This window comes from Canis lupus, chromosome 31 (genome assembly GCF_003254725.2).
Source record: "Canis lupus dingo isolate Sandy chromosome 31, ASM325472v2, whole genome shotgun sequence".
NCBI lineage: Eukaryota > Metazoa > Chordata > Mammalia > Carnivora > Canidae > Canis > Canis lupus.
Genome location: NC_064273.1, coordinates 38,097,403 through 38,116,610, shown reverse-complemented (window position 1 = coordinate 38,116,610; position 19,208 = coordinate 38,097,403). Strand labels below are relative to the sequence as shown.

Genomic DNA, 19,208 nt, shown 5'->3' with positions numbered 1-19,208 from the left:
ACAGGCGGAGGGAGAAGCAGGCTCCATGCAGGGAGCCGGACGTGGGACTCGATCCTGGGACCCCAGGATCATGCTCCGGGCTGCAGGCGGCGCTAAGCCGCTGAGCCACCCGGGCTGCCCTCTAGCCTCCTCCTCTCAATCCTTTTTATCTTGGAAAAACCCCGAGTCCAGACGTTGGCTCTGCTCGTGTAGTCGGGAAAGTATTTCTCGTGGTTTCAAAGTCCTGCTCCGGTTCTAAGCAGCTTTCACAGTCACTTAGCGGGGCCTCTAAGTCCAGGACGTGAAGTCTGGTTTCCTACAAAATAGGAGGCACGACCGTTCCCGAGCGGCCGCCCGGGTCCAGGTAACCCATCGGGGCTAAATTAACAGCTTGTGGGCTCCCAGGAGCGGGTCCACAGCGTGGAAATCATTGGCGACAGAGACACTCACTCCGCAGACTCTGTATCCAAACGGAGGGGGCCGGGCCCGGAGGTGAGGGTGTGGGACCCCCCCCCCCGCAGGCAGCCCCTGCGCAACCACGGCCGGATGGGGCCGAGGGCTGCCCCCAGCACGACACATTCTCTGATCAGCGCCCCCTGCCCCCTGGACCCCAGGGGGAGAGTCCTGGGGCCGCCCTCCTGTGCCCCCCGCATCGCTCCCTGACCGGAGCCAGGGGCGGCCTTCCCTCAGCTGGGCCCACCTGAGCATGAGCAGGAGCGGGACGGACAGGCCTCTGCGCTCCTGTTGCTCACAGAGCGCCCCCCCCCCCCCACCGAGGCCCAGGCGTGCCCGAGCCCAGCGTGGCGAATGGCTGGCTGGCGCTCTGGCCTTTTGGTTGGCGACATTTTTTTTTTTAAGATTTTATTTATTTATTCATGAGACACCCAGACTGACAGGCAGAGACACGGGCAGAGGGAGAAGCAGGCTCCCTGCGGGGAGCCCGATGCAGGACTCGATCCCAGGACCCTGGGTCACGTCCTGAGCCGAAGGCCCCAGGTGCCCCGGTTGGCAACATTTTCGTTACAAAAAATGCTGACTTCCCATCAAAGAAATACCAGGAAATTCAGAAAAACAAGGTGGGGCAGGTCTGTCCTGTCCCCGTTCAGGTGTGGGGCTTGCTGAGCGCACACTTGCTTCCGTGTTCCGCGGGTGTGCCCCCCCCGCCCCGCGCCCAGCCGGCTTGGCCCCGGGTTCCTCAGAGGGGAGGGGACGGGAAGGGAGTTTTTTGTCTGTTTTTAAAGAAATGCTGATGAGGTACGGGCACCTGTGCGCCACACTCGGCCACACTCGGCCACGCGACAGGCGCGTGCTTCCCAGCGGAGGCGGCCCGGGGCGCTCTGCTCACCCCGGGGACAAGGACCACTCTGTGCATGAAGCGTCCCTGAGTCTGGGCACCATGGGCCGGCGAAGAGACACGTTAGGGGCGGATCCGCAGAGACGGGGCGGGCGGACAGGGACGCGGGTGCTCGGTGGCCTCAGCGCCGGCCCGGGCACAGACGGCAGGAACCAGGCTCGCGGGCGTGTGTTTCAGGTGTTCCTGGCCGTGGCCAATTTTGAGCCGAATGAGAAGGGTCAGGAGTTCTCCGTCATTTACAAATGGAGCCAGAGAAAGCTGAGGTTCACGCCGTACCAGCGGGTCCCCACCCACAGCGCCCGGGACTGGGAGGCCTTCGAGGTGGCCGGGGAGCACTTCCTGGCCGTGGCCAACCACCGGGAAGGTAGGCTGCGGCCTTGCGTGGGAGGAGACCCCGGGGGGCGCCCCCTGCACCCCCTGCACCCCCCAGGGCCTGCTTTCACCCCGTTAACAGACTGCAATAAACTGCACCTGGCCCGGGTCTCCGGGCTTGGCCCTCTGACAGCGGCGTCCCGGGCCGAGGCACCTGAGCATCTTCTCCCCGTCCAGGTGGGGAGACAGAGGCAGTGTGTGGGCACCCAGGACGGGGGTCATGGGAGCGTGGGCCACCTGGCCGCGCACACCGCCTCATCTCAAACTAACAGACCAACCAACTAAGTAACTGGCCTCCTCGTGGGAGGAGTTGGCTGCAATCGGTGTGGAGGCGAGCGCTTGCCCGGCAGCCGAGGTCCCGCAGAGGGACGGTGGTGGGGACGCCGTGCTGGAGAGTCGGTGCTGGCTGTTGTCTCCTTGGGGACAGGCTCCTGCCTTCTGGACGCAGGCTCCGTGATGCAGGGGGTGCAGGGGGTGCAGGGGCACAGGCCCGGCAGAGGCCAGGGGGCTGGTTTCTGGCCCAGCGACGGCCTGCGTGAGCACAGCTGGCCCCTCCCGGGGAATGGGAGAGGGCAGGGTCGGAGGCAGCGGGCCCTGGAGGGCATCTCTGGCCAGGCCTCGGCCCCAACGGGCCAGGGAGCTCCATAGGGGCCTGGGGAGGAGCGCCTGTCCCCCCGCTCCTGGGCAGGGGGACCCCAGAGGCCTGCTAACCAGTGCTCCTTGGGAAGTGGGTGTCCTGGGAGAGGCTGGCCCAGCCAGGGGGGCTCCAGGGAGAGTGATGTAGGGACGGGGCTTCTGGGTAGAGGAACAGAAGGTGTGAAGGCCTGACCTGTGGGTGACGGCGAGAGCTGCGGGGTCCTGGGCAGTGTGAGAGGGGAGGCAGGGAGGGTGGGGTCCCGTCTCTAAGGGACACAGGGAGGACTTTCATCTGGGCACAGGGGCAGGGAGCATGGGGGTGGCCAGGGGGATGACTGCCGTGGAGGGACCCCCAGGGCCTGGGGCAGGGGCAGGGCCAGGGCAGGGCTGCACCGAGGCCACTGCAGGGCCTCAGTCGTCTGCCTCCCTCCCTCACCGGCCGCTCGGCTTGCAGGTGACAACCACAACATCGACAGTGTCATCTACAAGTGGAACCCGAGGACCCGCCTCTTCGAGGCCAACCAGACCATTGCCACATCGGGCGCCTACGACTGGGAGTTTTTCACCGTGGGGCCCTACTCCTTCCTGGTGGTGGCCAACGCCTTCAATGGCACGTCCACGAAGGTGCACTCCCACCTGTATGTCTGGCTCCTTGGCTCCTTCCAGCTGTTTCAGGCCTTCCTGGTAAGAAGCCGGGGGGACCCCCACGTCGAGCCTCCAGCAGGCCGCGTGGCAGTGGGAGACAGAGGACACAGGACTGGGGCCCCAAGAACCAGGACAAGCGCCCGGCCCCTGACCCTCACCCCAGACCCTCCCCACCAGAGTACTGCCCCCTGCGTATGGCTCAGGGTGAGGTGTTCCCTGTTACCCCGAGTGAAGCCTGGGGAGCCCTAAAGCGAGGCAGGAGGGTGCCCTGGCCCTGCCCTCCCTCTGGCACAGAGCTTTTCCAGGCAGCGCTGGGGGCTCGGCGGGCCTTGTGGCCCCTGGGCAGGCCTCAGCCAATGACTGGCCCTTCCATGAGTGTCAGGCTCCTGCCTGGGGCAGCCGGGCAGCAGGCCCCTGACCTGACCCCGACCTGGCCCCCGACCTGGCCCCTGACCTGGCCCTTGACCTGGCCCTTGACCTAGCCTGACCCGACCCTGACCTGGCCCCGACCTGGCCCTTGACCTGGCCTGACCAGACCCTGACCTACCTCCTGACCTGGCCCAACCTGACCCAGACCTGGCCCTTGACCTGGCCTGACCTGGCCCTGATGGCCCTGACCCTGCCCCTGACCTGCCTGACCTGGCCCCAACCTGACCCAGACCTGGCCCTTGACCTGGCCTGACCTGGCCCCAAACTGGCCCTGACCTGGCGCGTGCAGGGGAGGGGCAGCACAGTCCGCTTCCCCTCAGAACGCGGATGTCCCTCAGCTGGCTGCACATGCCGGTGAAACCTTTGAGTCAAGCGAGGCACGAGTATCTCTCTGGGTGGATGGTGCTGGGCGCCCCGGGGAGCCATCGTGCTGGCCCTGGTCCTGGCTCGAGGGCCGAGGATCTTGGAGGGCCGCACAGGTGCCAGGCGGGTGCACACGGGCCATCTCAGGAGGCGGGGCTGGCGCTGGCGGCCCACCTGTGTTCCTGATGGAGCTGTGGGCACTCCCTCTACGTGCTGGGATCGTCATGGAGAGGCTGTCACCGCCAACACGACGCCTTCCTCCCTGGATCCTTCCGGAACACCCCTTTGCTCGTTTATCTGGCCCTCATTCACCCAGCAGAAATGCGCTGAGGGCTCCCTGAGCCTTGGGGTGGGGACCCCGTTGGCGTTCGACGTCACTGGTGGAGGAGGGAACGCGCTGAACCCCCTCCCGTCGGGTCTGCAGGGAAACGGGGAGGGCGGTGGGGGCTTTGCTAGGCAGCCCCTGCACGGAGGCCCCGAGGCCCGGAGGCTGCCCTCAGGGCGGGTCTCAAACGCAAGGAGGGATGATGTCCCGGAGCGCAGGCTCCTCCGCGGGCCATTCCCTCCGCCATCCAGGTGACACCCACTCGCTGCCCCGCACCCCTCAGAGCATGCAGTGCGGTCAGGGCACCCGGTCCAGGGTCCGCGGCAGGCGGTTCCCTCAGGCAGGGACGTGAGGACCAGCCCCCGAGGGGGAGGGCCGCTGCGGGAGGGCAGTCGGGGCGCGGTGCCCCGCAGGTGGAAGGCGGCCTCCGCCAAGAGCCGCACGCGAGGGCACCCGCACCGTGCTATGGCCAGGGCGGCCGTGCCCAGTGTGCATGGGGCGGGGCAGTGCCAGGGCGAGACAAGCACGTCGGGGGAGCCGGTTCCCGAGGGCCGTGGTGGGACCAGGGGGCCCGATGTGAGCAGGGAGGCAGCACGACCCCAAGATTGCTGGCAGGAGGACGACCCTCCTGGGGCTGCCGATTCCCGAGAGGGACCCCCGGGAGGAGTGGGACTGGGGTGGCCCGCGGCTTTCTGGTCCTCACCCCGGGTTTGGGCAGGGCCGTGGCCTGCGTTTGGCGTGAACACGGTTCCTGCCGTGGGTCGGAGCGCACGTTGAGATCATCGCCCCGCGGCTCCCACGCCGTGATCCTCCGCCTCCTCCGCGGGAGCCAAAGGCCAGGTCCGGAAGCTGTTCTTCCTCGCGGCACTTCATCGGGGCGGCGAGCAGGTGCCGCGGCTCCCGGGGGCCCGGCCCGCCAGGGACACATGCCACCCGCCGCCATCCTCACCCGTCACGGGGCAGACGGCGAGGGGTCTCCGGGATTTGATAAAGGACCCGAAACTGTGGTAGTCGGGCTGCAGTGTAGACACACGCCCGCACTGGACGAAGCCGAGCCAGCCCCAGAAACACGAGGGAGGCTGAAGCCTGGTAGTCGCCGTCAGAGGTATCCAAGCAGACTCCGTGTTTATAAAGTGGCTGCGGGTGCCATGAAAGGACAGTCCTCGGGTCTTAAAAATACGGTCGCTGCCCATATAAGAAGATACTCGTCAACCGCACTGGAAAATGAAGGCGGGGGAGACTTCTAGAATGTGGAGCAAGAAGGTGAGGGAGGGAGAGGGGATCCACCCAGGAGATCCGGATGGAGTGACGCAGGAGCAGAGAGCAACGGGGCCGTTGGGGGGCCCGGAACACGCCTTCAGCCGGGTCACTGGCCCTGGACACCACATCACGCGGGACTGGCTGTGAGGCAACGGGAAGACCGGAACCTTCCAGAGACGCCAGGACAGCTCCGGAGAGGCTCAGGACGCGGCGCAGGGCGGGTTCCTCTCCCGCAGCCCTCTGGGTTCCGAGGGAGCCCACTCCCGCCTGAATCCTGCGTGTGGCCCCACGAGGCTCCCCGGGTCTCCTCGGCCCTGCAGCTGCTCCGTCGGAGCCACGGTCAGGGCCAGGAGAGGCAGGAAGCCACACTGGCTGTCACCCCCGCTGCTCAGGGTCAGCCCCGGTCACATGAGCCACACGGGACACTGGGCGTGTGGGGCACGTGCTGTCCTGAGGTGTAGACGCGGCGTCCACAGGGAGCAGCTGGCCTCGCTGAGCCGTGGGAAGAGCGGTCACCTTCCGAGGAGGGGCTGCTTGACCTGCATGCAGGGACTGTCCCCAGGGGCCGGGGGGCGGGTGCTCCGAGCTCCTCCTGCTGCCGAAACCCCCCGGGAAGGGCTGGGCTCTGCGAGAGTGACATCATGATGTGCCAGGACCCCATAAACGCCGACATTCACATCTCGAGTCTAGAGTCATCCTGCGGATGATGTCCAGGGGCCGGGGCTGGGGTCGGACCCCGAGTGCATATGTTGGGGTTCGTTGGCGGCACAAGGGCGAGAGGAGGTGAAGGACGGGAGGGGCCCCATATCTTCCTCCTAGAGCTCCAGTGGGGTGTGCGGTGCAGACCAGGCATTACAGGGGTCTCCCCGGGCCCCAGGCGGGGGCAGCTCTGTGTCCCGGTGCCCGGGGCAGGCACAGCGGGCCGGGCTCCCCAACAAGCAGAACACAGTGGCCGTGGGCCCCGCCTGTGAGGGGGCACGGCTGCCCTGCTCCCCACGGCCTCGCGCCAAAGCCCTGGGGTTGCCGCTGGTGGGCAACCTCTCTCGCGTCCCCTGAGACGTTCCTGGCGTTTGCAGAGGTACTTGAGGGGAGGTCCGCGGCTGCACTTGCTCAGCGGCTCGTGATCGCTCGTCAGATCCGCTTCACAAGTGAGGACACGGAGGCGAGAGTTGAGGGAACCCAGTGCGGGGCGCAGGTTGGGCAGAGCCTGGGGTGTGGGCCGGGGCCCTGGGAGGGGTGGGTTCTGGACTCCACGCTCCGCGGCGCTGGTGGCGCTGGTGGCACTGGACCAGCGGTGCCCGAAGGCGGCGGCCGCTCCGCGTTTGCAGGCAGGATCCGGGATCCAGGATCCAGCCCCGGTCTGTGCCCAGCCCTGCAGGCGGGGCTGACCCAGGACCCGGCCCCTCGGGGTCACCACCACCCCCCAGCCCTGCAGGCCGCCAATGGAGGCCCGGGATGGCCAGAGCTTCGCACCCTGCCCAGGGGCCTTCCCTTCGACGCTGCCGTCTCCTCACGGCTCCGTGACGCGTCAGACCCCGCAGAACCCCACTTTCATGTTTTGCCAGCATTTTTGCATTGTGTTCAAATCCTTCTAGGCCCTGGCATCGCCTTACTGTGCCGGGTGCTCTGAAAGCACACGTGATGGAGAGGAGCTGACCTCACAGGGGCCTTTGCTGGGGGGCTGGGCTGGCCGTAGGGGGCGGGGGGGTGTCACCAGGAAGCCCTGGCCCTACAGGGTCAGGCCTGTGGCTGGTGTGAGGGGGAGGCGGGCTGCTCACCCTCGGGCACGTTCCCAGCCCCACCCTCTGCATCTCCCCACCTCTCCCACCAGGAATTCCAGAACCTTCCTGCAGACGGCAGAGACCAAGGCCCCAGTGACTTGGCCTCGTAGTCTTAGAGCCAAGGAGGCCGGAGCTGGGTGTGTCCAGGAAGGCATGGCCTCGGTCCACGGGGAGTCCGGCCTCCAGCTACTGGAATCTCTGCCCCCTGAGCTCTTAACTGGCTGCAGGGCCTGTGGTCACGGCGTGGGAGGGGGGCAGGTGGCCGAGTCAGGGTTGATTGTCCTGGAGACGAGCTGCTGGAAATGACAACCGAGGGCAAGAGGGGCTGGCCGAGTGCCCACGGGACGCGGAGGGGAGAGAGCGAAGCGCTAGGGAAGCAGGTCGGCAGGCGAAACTGGGGGCTTGTCGGAAACCTAGTGTCCACCAAGTGGGTACGCGTGCAGGCAGGAAGTGGGAGCAGGGCGGGGGGGGTGGTTGGGAGCCACAGACGTGGGCTGGGTGGTGCGGGAGCGCCCCTGGGTGGTCAGCACTGCCCGGTGGCCCTGGGAAGGGGCTTCCTCCTGGGGACTTCTGTTTGCTCAGTGGGCAGGAGCCTGGGGGGGGCATCCAGAAGTCCGCCAGGGAGGGCGCCGCCCCCTGCAGCCTCCTGGGTCGGGTGGGACCCTTGCCCACCTGGCCAGCTGCCCACCTGAGGACAGCGGCCCCCCCCTGCCCTTTGGGGGGCAGCCTGCCCTCCCGGCAGCACGCCCTACCTCCCCATCCTGTCCCCCAGGCGCTCCCAGGCCTTGATTCTTTGCTCCATGGAAGCCAGAACCCAAGGGCCTCCTGGCCGAGCAGCTGATCCTCTGATTAGAGGAGCCCCCCCAGCCCTGCCCTCGGGGGAGGGAGGCTGTCGGGGGCTCCAGGTGCACCCGCTGCCGAGCCCCAGAAGTGCCGTCGCCCTGTGCCTGCGCGGCCTGCCAGGCACCGTGCCGGGGGCTTTGGGGCGGGTGGCAGGGGAATTCCGTGGGGGGGGGGGGGCGCCCAGCCCAGCAGGTGCCTGGCCGCCCTGCTCGGTGCCAGGCAGGGTTTGGCAGGGCTGTTTGATGTGGGGATTTCTTCTCTCTCTGATGAGTCCCTAAAGTACCCAGAACCGGGGCCTCCTGCAGCAGGCCCAGGGCCCGCACCCCCTGCCCGGGCTGGTGCCGCCGCAGGCGCGCTGTCCCCACCCTCACTTCTGAGCTAGAAGAGCCTGGGCTCTGGCTGAGGGCGCAGGGGTGGGCCCTGTTCCTCTGGGTGGGAGGAGGGCTCCTCGGCGGCCCGCGGCCTCGGCCTCGCGTGGGTCCCTGCCACCCTCCGCCCAGATAAAACCCCGATGCCTAGTTCAGTTTGAATTCTGGGTAAACAGTGAATAACTTCTTAGTAAAAGCACCCCAAGTAGTGCGTGGGATACACACAGACTGAAGAGTCATGGTCTGGAATTCAAATCGAATGAGGCACCCCCGTACTTGCTGTATCGGGTGGGCACACGGCACCAAGGCAGAATGAGCACCCCTCTGCCCACACGCACCTGAGCGCTCCTCCCTGCCTCCTGCTCCGGCCACACCCTTGGCCTCGTCTCCGGATCCTCCACAGCCCCTCCTCACCCCCCGCTGTACGCCCCTCCGTGACGAGTGAGTGGTCTGAGGTCGCGTGGCTCGGTACCCAAAGGAAGCCTGGCAGCTAGGGAGATGCTCTCCTCAGGCCACCTGCTGGCCACTTGTACTGTAAGGGTGTGCACGTGTGCATGCAGACGTGTGCATGTGGGTACACAGGTGTGTGTGTGTGCATGTAGGCATGTGTAGGTGAGTGTGGGTACGTGTACAGAGGTGCATGTGTGTGTATGCAGGTGTGTGCTTTGTGTGTGCAGGCGTGTGTACACAGGTGCATGAGAGTGCATGCAGGCATGTGCAGGTGTGTGTACAGGGTTGCATGAGTGTGCATGCAGCATGTGCATTGTGTGTGCAGGCATGTGTACACAGGTGCATGAGTGTGCATATAGGTGTGTGCTTTGTGTGTGCAGGCATGTGTACACAGATGCATGAGGATGCATGCAGGCATGTGTAGGTGCGTGTATACAGGTGCATGTGTGTGCATGCAGGCATGTGCAGGTGTGTGTGCAGAGGTGCAGGAGTATACATACAGGCATGTGCATTGTGTGTGCAGGTGTGTGTACACAGGTGCATGAGTGTGCATGCAGGCATGTGTAGGTGGGTGTGGGTACGTGTACACAGGTGCATAAGTGTGCATGCAGGTGTGTGCATTGTGGGTGCAGCTGTGTGTACACAGGAGCACGAGGGTGCATGCAGGCATGTGCATTGTGTGTGCACGTGTGCATGTGTGTACGTGAATGTGTGCAGGCTTGTGCACTTACAGGTTGCGGTTTCTCAGCCGCGTGGATTCCTCAGCGCAGGGTTGGAGGGAGCCTGTGGTCTGTCGGTCTGACGACTCCTGTTTGGTTTCTCGGGAGTCGCAGAGCCGCCACGTGTGACCCCTCGCGGGTATGGGCCCCCAGCACTTGTCCCGGGGAGCAGCCACAGAGCGGATGACGCTGAAGGCTCCGTGGACCCCAGTGTGTGTGAGCCTGCTCGGGTGCTGTGAGGCGGCCCCAGGGCACAGACTGGTGCCACCTCATGGAGCCACATGAGCAGAGGACACGCTAATCCAATAAAGCCCTAGCCCAGCTCCTGGCGCCCGCGTGGAGTCAGTGACCTGCAGGTGTCCTGGTCCCCTGGTCCTTGTCCTGGTGAGTCTTGTTCTTGTAGCCAGAAGTTCCCGGTCCGTCCCCTCTGGACAGGGCCAGACCCGTTCTAGAGCTGGACTAGGCAGCGCCAGGACGTCTCAGTAGGGCCAGGCCCGCTGGGCCACGGCAATGGCACCCTCTGCTGGGCCTGGAGAAAATGCCACCTCGACGGCAGAATGTTCTTTGCCTGTGGTTGAGGTTGGCCAAGCAGGGAGTGAGGCCATGGAGGGCCAAGCAGGTGGGCTGGGCCACACATCCTGGATTTGCATGTGGGGACAGCGGCATCCCAGCAGGTGGCAGATGTGCCGAGGAGGGGCAGGCACGTGAGGCTGGCCGTGGCTGGTCAGGGATGTGGGGTGTCCCTCAGGCACGGGCCTCGCTGGGCACTGGGAAGCAGGGAGGAAGGCAGCGGTCGGCCCGGGGTGCCCCTGCCATGTAGCCAGTTCTGGCCCGGCCAGGACCACCCGGGGCCACTCAGGGATGACCTGTCCCCAGGGAGGCAGCCCGGTCCCCAGCCTGCCCACTGGGGGGCTGTGGGCATTCCTGTGTCCCCAGGGCCCAGGCCCTAGTTCACGCAACGGAAATCCTCCTGGAGCCTGGCCCTGAGCGTGACCCTGACATGTGCGGGGGGGGAAGGGTGCTAACAACCACCTGCTGCCCCAGCATGAGAGCGTCACGGTGTCGGGGGCACAGCGGCCGGCGGGGATGCCCCCTCTGAGGTGCGGGGCGACTCCCTGTCCTCAGCTTGCTGCAGGACTTGCTACCCGGCAAAGCATGTGCCTCGACGGATCTAACGTCCTGAAAGCACGTCTCTTTCTTGCTTCGGGGGAGGCCGGGGAGCAGGGATCCCGGGCCCCATATCCCGGGCCCCTCTCTGGGCAGCTGGAAAGCTGAGGGCTGCCCTTGGACCCCACCCCGCCCTCCCCTCCCTCCGGGGGCAGGTGGAGCTTGGATGCGGAGCAAGCGCGTCCTCTGGCTCCGCCTTGGCCACGCGGAGGATCCAAGATGCGGGGAAACGTCTGCTTTCACCAGGACCTTTGGTTTTACACGTTGGGTGTGAAGTGGTGTCTCGGGTGCTTTAAGCTTGTAATTCCCCGGGGACTGCAGACCGCGGACACGTCCCCACCGGTTTCCTGGCTTTCTGTAGTTTCACTTGTGAGATGCCTGTTCAAGTCTTTTGCCCACATTTTCTCTTTCTTTTTTATTTTTTATTTATTTTTTTTGCATCGTCATTACTGATACGTAGGAATGACAGCCCGTGACAACACCGCGTCCCCGCCTGGCCATCGGGTGCTGTGTGCGTGTGTATCCTCACGCGGCTTCTGGTCACAGGAGCCCCGCGACCTGCGAACACCCCGCGGTCCGTGTGCACCCCGAGCTCGCCTCCCCTTGCCCCGGCCGCGTGGCCGCCCGCACTCCCGCCGCCTCCAGCCTGTCCTGGAAATTGGGCTCCCTGGCAATTCCTTCTGTCACTGTTCTCTGAAAATGACCTTATTTTTACCTTCACTTGCGAAAGCTGTTTTCACCGGTTTTGGGATTCAGGGCTCACACGTTTGCCGTTCGATTACTCTGAGGACGTCTTGCCATTGACGCCGAGCCTCCTCGGTCTCGGGTGTCGCTGCGCCGCTGTCGCCGCGGTGTGCAGCCCGGGACATGTCTTCTCCATCCCCTCTAGGCTTCCCACGTCGTCCTCTCTGTCAGCTCCCGGAACGGGACGCGTTGGGTCTCTGGTCCTCTCGGATCTGTGGTTTGGTGTCTTCAACCGCATTTGGAAACATTCTAGCCCTCGTGCATTTGAGCGTTTCCTTCCCTCTCCTCCTCTTCTCCTTCCCTTCCGGCTCCACTCGTGGGCTCACCTGGGGACCCCCACCCCGGGTCACCGGCCGCACCCGCCGAGCGCCGTGCCCACGCGCCATGCGGTGAGGACAGTCCTCAGAGGAAAGGTCGGATAAGCAGGCGCCCCGTGCACGTGATTCCCTTCATTCGGGGGTCGCGGCTCCTCCAGTGCCCACTCCCCAGAACCGTCGCGTCGCATGGTGGCCCGCACAGTCCCGCTCACAACTGCCATCAGCAGGGGGGCCTGGCCGGCCGCGTCCCTCTGCCGCTATCAGAAGCTGAAAGTCGGGGGGCAAACATTTAAAGACAACTTGAATGCCAGTGTGCCGCTGGAGCTTCTGCAGCCATCAGCAGCCCACGGGGACCGACGGGGTCTCTGCTGACACGGGAACCGAGAGCCCGGCAGCGTCCACTCCCTGTGGTTCGGGCTCCCCGGGGGCAGTGACACGCGCCGCAGACCCCGCCACAGGGAGCAGCCACGCTCTCCTCCTGCGCCACCCACACCATCTGCCGCCTTCCTGTGGGGACATCCAGACGGCCCCCCCGTGCCCCCCCCCGTTTCCCCAGGGAAATGTGTTTCTGCCCCCATCCTTTCTCCTGAGGGCTCAGGTCGGGGCCTGGATCTGGACCCCCCGACCTCTCTGCCGCCCTGCACGGCCCCACCAGAACCCCTGAGATGCTGGCTGTAGGCTGGACACGAACCTCCTCCTCGTGGGTCTGCGTGGGGGCCCCGTTCATGCGGCTCCGGGTCGGGGCAAGGGCTCCCGGGCTCGCCATTCGCGCATAAGCGCAGCCCGTGCGCCCCTTGCCCTCCTTGAGGGTGATACGTGATTCCCAGAGGAGCAGCACCCGGGAGCCCAGAGGTGGGGCTGCTGATGGAGCCCAGGGAAAGCCTCGGGCCAGGGGCGGCCTGTGGCCAGAAACACACATATCTAGAGGCTGCTCAGGAGCTCAGAGCCAGGACTGGGGGGAGCAGGGAGGGCTGCCTGGAGGAGGTGTTTCAGCAGCTGCACCTTCAGGACGGGAGCCCTGGGGGAAGGCACAGAAGGCCAAGAAGCACTTTGCAGGGATGATCTCTCCGGGTGAGGGCACACTCGTGCGGGCAGGGGGCAAAGCCAGGCGGGGGTGGGGGGCACCCTGTTTGCCCGAAGCAGCACCGGGACGTCCTGAGGGTCGCTGTTCCCGCACGGCCCCCCCCACCCCGCACTCCTTCTCGCTCTGTCTGTCGCAGACGTTCGGGGCCGCCGACTGGGAAGTGTTCCGCATTGGAGAGAGGGTGTTCCTGGCTGTGGCCAACAGCCACAGCTACGACGTGGAGGCGCAGGTGCACAATGACTCCTATGTCGTCAACTCGGTCATCTACGAGCTGAACATCACCGCGCAGGCGTTCGTCAAGTTCCAAGAGATCCCCACGTGCAGGTGTGCCTGGGGCGGGCGGCCGGGAGGGCGGGCACGGGAGGGCTATCCCCGGAGCCAGCGCCTGAAGGCCGCGCGTGATCCCCAGAGCCACACACAGTGGCGGTGGCGGTGGCAGCGAGGGCTTGTCCCTGCCCTTGGGGTGTGATGTGGCCTCCGGGGGCCTGTGGGCTGACTCTGGGGCTGCTATTTGGAACCTTGGCTCTAATTTCCTTCCGACACCGTGCTTTGTTTGCTGCAAGTCAGCGATTTTCTATTAAATGTGCAGGTTAAAAAAAAAAAAAGTGCAGATATGTGTCAAGACCAGCAGGTGATTTTAGAACATTTTCGGGCCAGCCCAGGGAGCAACCCCCACCCGCCGGCGCTCACGCCTCCCTCCGCCCCAGCCCCGGCAGCCAGCAGCCTACTTTCCGCCTCCACGGAGCAACCAGCTCCGGACGCCGCGTGTGCGTGGAACCCGTGGGAGGCGACCCCGGTGCCCAGCTGCTCTCACTCAGCACAGGTCCTCACGGTTCCTCGGCGTAGGAGCGCCCGCCAACCCTTCGCTGCCTTTCACGGCCGATCGGTAGTCCATCATGCGGGCGGGTCCGTTCTGGTGACCCCAGCCGTCGCCCGCTGATGGACCTCTGACCAAAGGGCGTGGCTCTGAACAGAAATACACCTGCTTTGGGGGCACAGCGGGAACTCACAGCGAGACAGCTCACTTTCTTTTTATTTTTTTAAAAGATTTTATTTATTTATTCATGAGAGACACAGAGAGAGGCAGACACAGGCAGAGGGAAAAGTAGGCTCCGTGTGGGGAGCCTGATGGGGAACTCGATCTCAGGACCTCGGGGTCACGCCCTGAGCCGAAGGCAAGACGCTCAACCACTGATCCCCCCGGTGCCCCTACTTCAACCTCTTTAAACTGTAAGATTTCGCCCTCGTTGCCCAGCAGCGTTGTGCGTGTGCAAGCCCACCGTCCAAGGATGGATGGATGGGTGGGCAGCTAACGGGTCCCTCCACGTAGTGCACTGTCATCCAGCCTGAAAGGGAGGGGCATGTGACACAGGCCACCGCACGGCGGGCCTTGAGGACACCATGCTCAGTGAGACCGAGGACACACGCGGTGTGATTCCACTCGTAAGGTCCCTGGAGCGCTCAACGTCAGGGGCAGAGCGTAGGGTGGGGGCGCCAGGGCTGGGGGGGCGGGCTCGTGCTCCACGGGACAGAGACTCAGTTTGGGGGAGTGAGGAAGGCCTGGAGATGGACGCCGGTGACGGCTGCACAGCACTCTCGACTGTACCTGTCACCACCAAACCACGTGAAAACGGTCAAGACGGCACATATCATGCTATTTGTATTTTATAATTTAAATTTTAAAATTGAAAAAAAAAAAGGCAACGACTGGTATGCATTTCCCTGGAGTGGACCCAGTTCACTGTGCAGGAAAGTCGCCCTGGATTTGGGCTGCCACGGGGCCCTGGGTCCTGGGATTAGGAGAACCGGCCGGAACCCGTGCCCGGGTGTGCTCACCTCTGCTCCCCTGTCTCCGCAGCGCTCTCGACTGGGAGTTTTTCTCGGTGGGAGAAGATTATTTCCTGGTGGTTGCAAACTCCTTTGATGGAAACACCTTCTCCGTAAACAGTATTATCTACAGGTAAAGAGCCTCCCAAGGCTGTCCCTTCCTCGCCGCCTGGGTTTACCGGGGAGGGGAGGGGCTCACCTTCCGTGCAGGCGACCACCAGCCGCCGGGGGTCGCAGGCCGAGCCTGGGTCACGCCCCGAGGTCGGCCAGGTGGCCCCGCCGGTCACGCGGGCGCTCAGAGGTCTGGATTCCGGCCGGAGGTGTGCAGGCTTCCAGCACGGTTGGCAGTTTTCTAAGCGATCCCGTCCAGGAGCGCGGTGGTGTCTCTCTCCCGTTGCCACGTGCGCTTCAGTACAAGTTCCCAGGTCCTCGTCCGGGCTGGGCCACGGCCCTGGATTCGCTTCTGGGAGGCTTTCCGGTTTCGAGAGCACAGCACCTGGGATCTTCTCCTTTCCACTTGCAGCCGCTCGTCATGACTTAACCTTAGCATCTAGCTGCCCAACCACGTTGTCATCTCAGTTCTGCTTTTTTTTTTCTTTTTTTTTTTCTGCTGGTTTTCTTTAAGAAGAGTCTCGTGGAATTTCTAGGGGTATAATTACATCCATGAGTACAAGCAACTTTGCTCCTTATTTCTTCTTTTTTTTAAGATTTTATTTATTTATTCATGAGAGACACAGAGAGAGGCAGAGACACAGGCGGAGGGAGAAGCAGGCTCCATGCAGGGAACCTGACGTGGGACTCGATCCCGGGACCCCAGGGCGCCAGTCAGGCGCCGCATGAACGGCATTTTCTTTGGGGACTTACCTTTATCCCGTTTGATCTGGATCCTAACCTATAAATACAGGTGCAGAGTCTTGCACCTGCACCCGCGGACTGAGAGGGTCCAGATGCAGGACCTGCTTTCTTTGCCGTTGGCTTAGACTCTGCTACAAAGCCGCCCGGGCCCCGTTCCTTGTCAGTGGTGTCTCTTGAGCAGCTGCCTCGGTGTCCCCCGCGGCCACCGGGGTAACCAGGCTTTTCACCTCTTCTCCAACAATCCCGGTCGTTCCCCGTCTCACTAGAAACGTCCCCGATCCTCTTCCGACTTCCTGACTTAGTAGAAAGTGGAATTTTCAACGTGACGAAGTAGCTGGAGAGCTCGTGTGGAAGACCGCGTGTTCAGAGGTGGCCACCAAGACTTTGAAAAGGAAGAACAGCGAAGGCGGCCCTCGCAGCGTGGAGGCCGCAGCTGGTTCCCACCGAACGTGGGCGGGCAGGTGTGGTCACAGCCGGGCCAAGAGAGACGGCGGTTCGCAGCCGTGTCACGCGGTAAATGCTGTGACTCAGTCAACGGGGAAGGGACCCGTTACGTGTTACCTCATAAAATATGTCATCTCCCGTCTGTCTGGACGGGGACCACGATCTGCCTGGCTTCATACTTTACATGGAAATGAACTTCCCAGGGGTTGAAAATCTAAGCGTAAAAAAAAAAAACGGAAACAGCAGAAACATCAACAGAAAGGCTAAGAGGGCCCTGACGGCCACGTGGTGCCGGTGCCGCGACCTCCTCCAAGCAGGCGGCAGAGGGGCCGGGTGACTCCCTAAACCTCGGGGCTTCTGCGGAAAAGGCTTTGCATTCAATATCGGAGAGAACGACTGACCACACACGGGGCGGATAAAGCAACCCGTGCAAGTGGAGAAAAGATTGTTTTAGTTTAGAGAAATGGGCGAGTTGTAGGCACAGGAATCACGGGGAGAAAATGAAAACTGTGAGTCAGCGAGGAGTCGTTTTCTGGAAGCTGGAGGACGGCACTCGGGCGTGGGCAGGACGGGAGCCACCCCAGGAAGCGGCCGGGACAATTGCCCCAAGGGAAACCCTCGCACCCTATGGCCCAGGCGCCGCCCCGGGGGCTCCACCCCTTGAGAATGAACCACCCACTGCGGGTCCGTTTGGGCGGGGAAAGCCTAGAACCATGGACTCTGCCGGCCGCATGACGGGAGGGATGGGGGGGCAGATCGTGGGGGGCCGGGGGCGGCCACCCGTGTGCTGACAGCTGTGTTTGGGGACAGGGGCTCACTGTCAACACCGGCCCGGGAGCGGGGAGGCCCAGGCTCGGCCCCTGCGGTTCACCTGGCACAACCGGGACCCGCTGGGGGTGCCTGCAGGGGACTGTGGGCCAGGGCAGGACCCAGGCTGGACACGAGGCGCTGAGGGGTCTGAGGGCCGGGTGCCCGTTCCAGGTCTCAGTTTCCCTCTCTGCAGGCTGAGCATGGCGCGGGCAGAGGGGAGCTTGGGCAGCCCAGGGACACGTGGGAGCGGGGGACGGGGCGGGCTGGACAGGTGCCGGCGTGCAGGGCCCCGCGGCCCGGCTGACGGTGTGTCTCCCGCAGGTGGCAGGGCTACGAGGGCTTCGTGGCCGTGCACAGCCTCCCGACCTTCGGCTGCAGGGACTGGGAGGCCTTCCGCACCGCGGCCGGCTCCTACCTCGTCTACTCCAGCGCCAAGGAGCCCCGCTCCCACGTGCTGAGGCTGAGGACGGGCTGACCCGCACCGGCCGGGGACGCGCGTCCGCCTCCGGGCCCCGGTGACCGGCGGCCGGCCCGAAGCCCGGCGCTGCCCCGCAAGTCTGCGCCTCCTGCAGGGGTTTGTCTTTCAAGGAAAAGCTCACACAAAGGTTTACCTCAGAACCAGCGGGGCCTCCCCACCGCCCCCGGTGACCCTGCCCCCTCCCGCAGCCCGGACGGCAGCGGGCCTCATGCCGTCTTCCGTGTTTTGTACCGGCTATTTATTGTATCCTAACTATACAGAAACATATTTATGACGCTCCTTACAGAGCGCAGCTGCGTCTGTGTGTTTCTGGGGGGACGGTTCCCCGTGAACAGGTCCCGAGCGGGGGGGCGCACCCCTGGGGCCCTAGCCACCTCTGGCCTGCAGGGGGCAGCTTCCTCCGGCCTCATTTCTCCCGGGGATGCCGTGGGGGTGGACTTAGGGGAGGGATCCCAAGGGGTGCGGGTCGTGTGTCCCTCCATGAGGACAGCGCCCGTCCACGGGGCCCCCATGGCTCTGCACGCAGGCGGGCTCCCCGGTCACTGTCGCTGGGCTCGTGGGCGTGCGGGATGGACTTGGAACGCCTCAGCTCCCCCCGTGTCTAATGCCTCAGCCCTACACCGGGGGGTGGGGGGCCTCCTGCCTCCCCAGGACGGCCGCTGGGTGGGACCCGACACGTGCCCCGGGAACTGGACTGGACTGGAGCTGCGTGTCCGGCCCCACCGGGAGTCCCCAGGCTGGCGGCCCTCAGCAGCCCCTGCCATCCGAGCCCTCGTGACAAAGCTCTTGTCCCTCTGCCCGTCCTGTCCTGCCGGAGAGCCCTGGCCAGCACAACGGACTCACGGGCAAAGGCACTCGGGAGCCAGGACGCCTCGTGTTTGGTTCTGCTTGCTTCTTCCCAATCACCGAGCCTCAGTTTACCCGTGCAGGAGGGGCCTGGGCGGCTTCCTGTTGGCCTGGCTGCCGTCGCTGTGGCATCTGGCTCACCGGGGGGCTGGGGGTGGCCCCGGGGAGGGGGGAGGAAAGCGGCGGGTGACACAGCAGCACACACGGCCCGCAACCTCGCCGACAAACAGTGCCACCGCGTCCTTGGCACCATATCCGACCCCCGTTCTACCGGGTGGAAAGGGAAAAATGTAAACCAAGACGTGTTTAAGCTGGGAGTGCAAACAAGAGGGGAATGGACGGAACGTGAAAATATTTACATCTTTCCGAGTAAGCTCTTCTGGGTTTCGTCCCGCGGCCGGACGTCTGCGAGGCGGCATCGGTTCCACGTGGGTTTGCCTGTGCTGTGACGTGGCCGCGTTCCTGCCACGGTGGCAGCCGCACCGCCTCATCGCGTTGGCCGCGCCGGGCCTCGTTCGTCCGTCCGTGCGAGGCGCTTCAAGGGTCTTCACTGTGACACATAATTCGAGGTGGTTTCTTCGAAGCCGGGGTTTCCCAGAGAGCTATGCCTGTGGCAGTTTCTGCAGGGGCTCCCCACTCCCGGGCTCCCTCCCGAAACCCGAACAAGGCTCCCCGCGACCCGCCGTGCGGGCTCACACGTGCCCCCGGGTCCGGCCAAGATGGGACTCGCCCGATTCACCACCTGTCAGGTGAGTCAGTGCAGGACTCCCGGCAAAGCTCCTGCTCCCCGTGCGCCGCCCCTGACCTCACCCCCAGCGCGGCCCTCGCCCTCTGCCACACAGGCGTGCACGCATACACGCTCGTGCACACCCCTACGTACACACCCACTCACGCACACGCATATGTCCCCCCACGCACGTGCACACATATGCACATGTACACAAGTACACATTCACACCCCCAGTCATCTGCACATGGACACATACATACACACCCATACACGCACTCTCATGTCCCTCACACACATGCACACCCCACATATACTCATCTACAGATGCGCACACACAGATACTTGCACACATGCACAGACTGATGTGCACGCATCCATGCAC

General features: G+C 64.4%; 1 protein-coding gene across 1 annotated transcript; it reads left to right on the top strand.

The window, feature by feature from the left end:
* Positions 1-838: 838 nt before the first annotated feature.
* On the top strand, positions 839-17,556 carry LOC125754114 (thrombospondin-type laminin G domain and EAR repeat-containing protein-like). Its single transcript, XM_049104594.1, has 5 exons — positions 839-1,697; positions 2,796-3,025; positions 12,973-13,160; positions 14,695-14,796; positions 17,094-17,556. The coding sequence occupies exons 1-5, from the start codon at positions 1,223-1,225 to the stop codon at positions 17,245-17,247; spliced, it is 1,149 nt and encodes a 382-aa protein (XP_048960551.1). The 5' UTR covers positions 839-1,222; the 3' UTR covers positions 17,248-17,556.
* The last annotated feature ends 1,652 nt before the right edge of the window (positions 17,557-19,208 follow it).

Coding starts and splice junctions, on each gene's coding strand:
- LOC125754114 (XM_049104594.1), top strand. CDS start 1,223: ATGCTGATGAGGTACGGGCACCTGTGCGCCACACTCGGCCACACTCGG. Junction 1,698..2,795: donor CGTGGCCAACCACCGGGAAG/GTAGGCTGCGGC, acceptor CTCGGCTTGCAG/GTGACAACCACAACATCGAC. Junction 14,797..17,093: donor GTAAACAGTATTATCTACAG/GTAAAGAGCCTC, acceptor TGTCTCCCGCAG/GTGGCAGGGCTACGAGGGCT.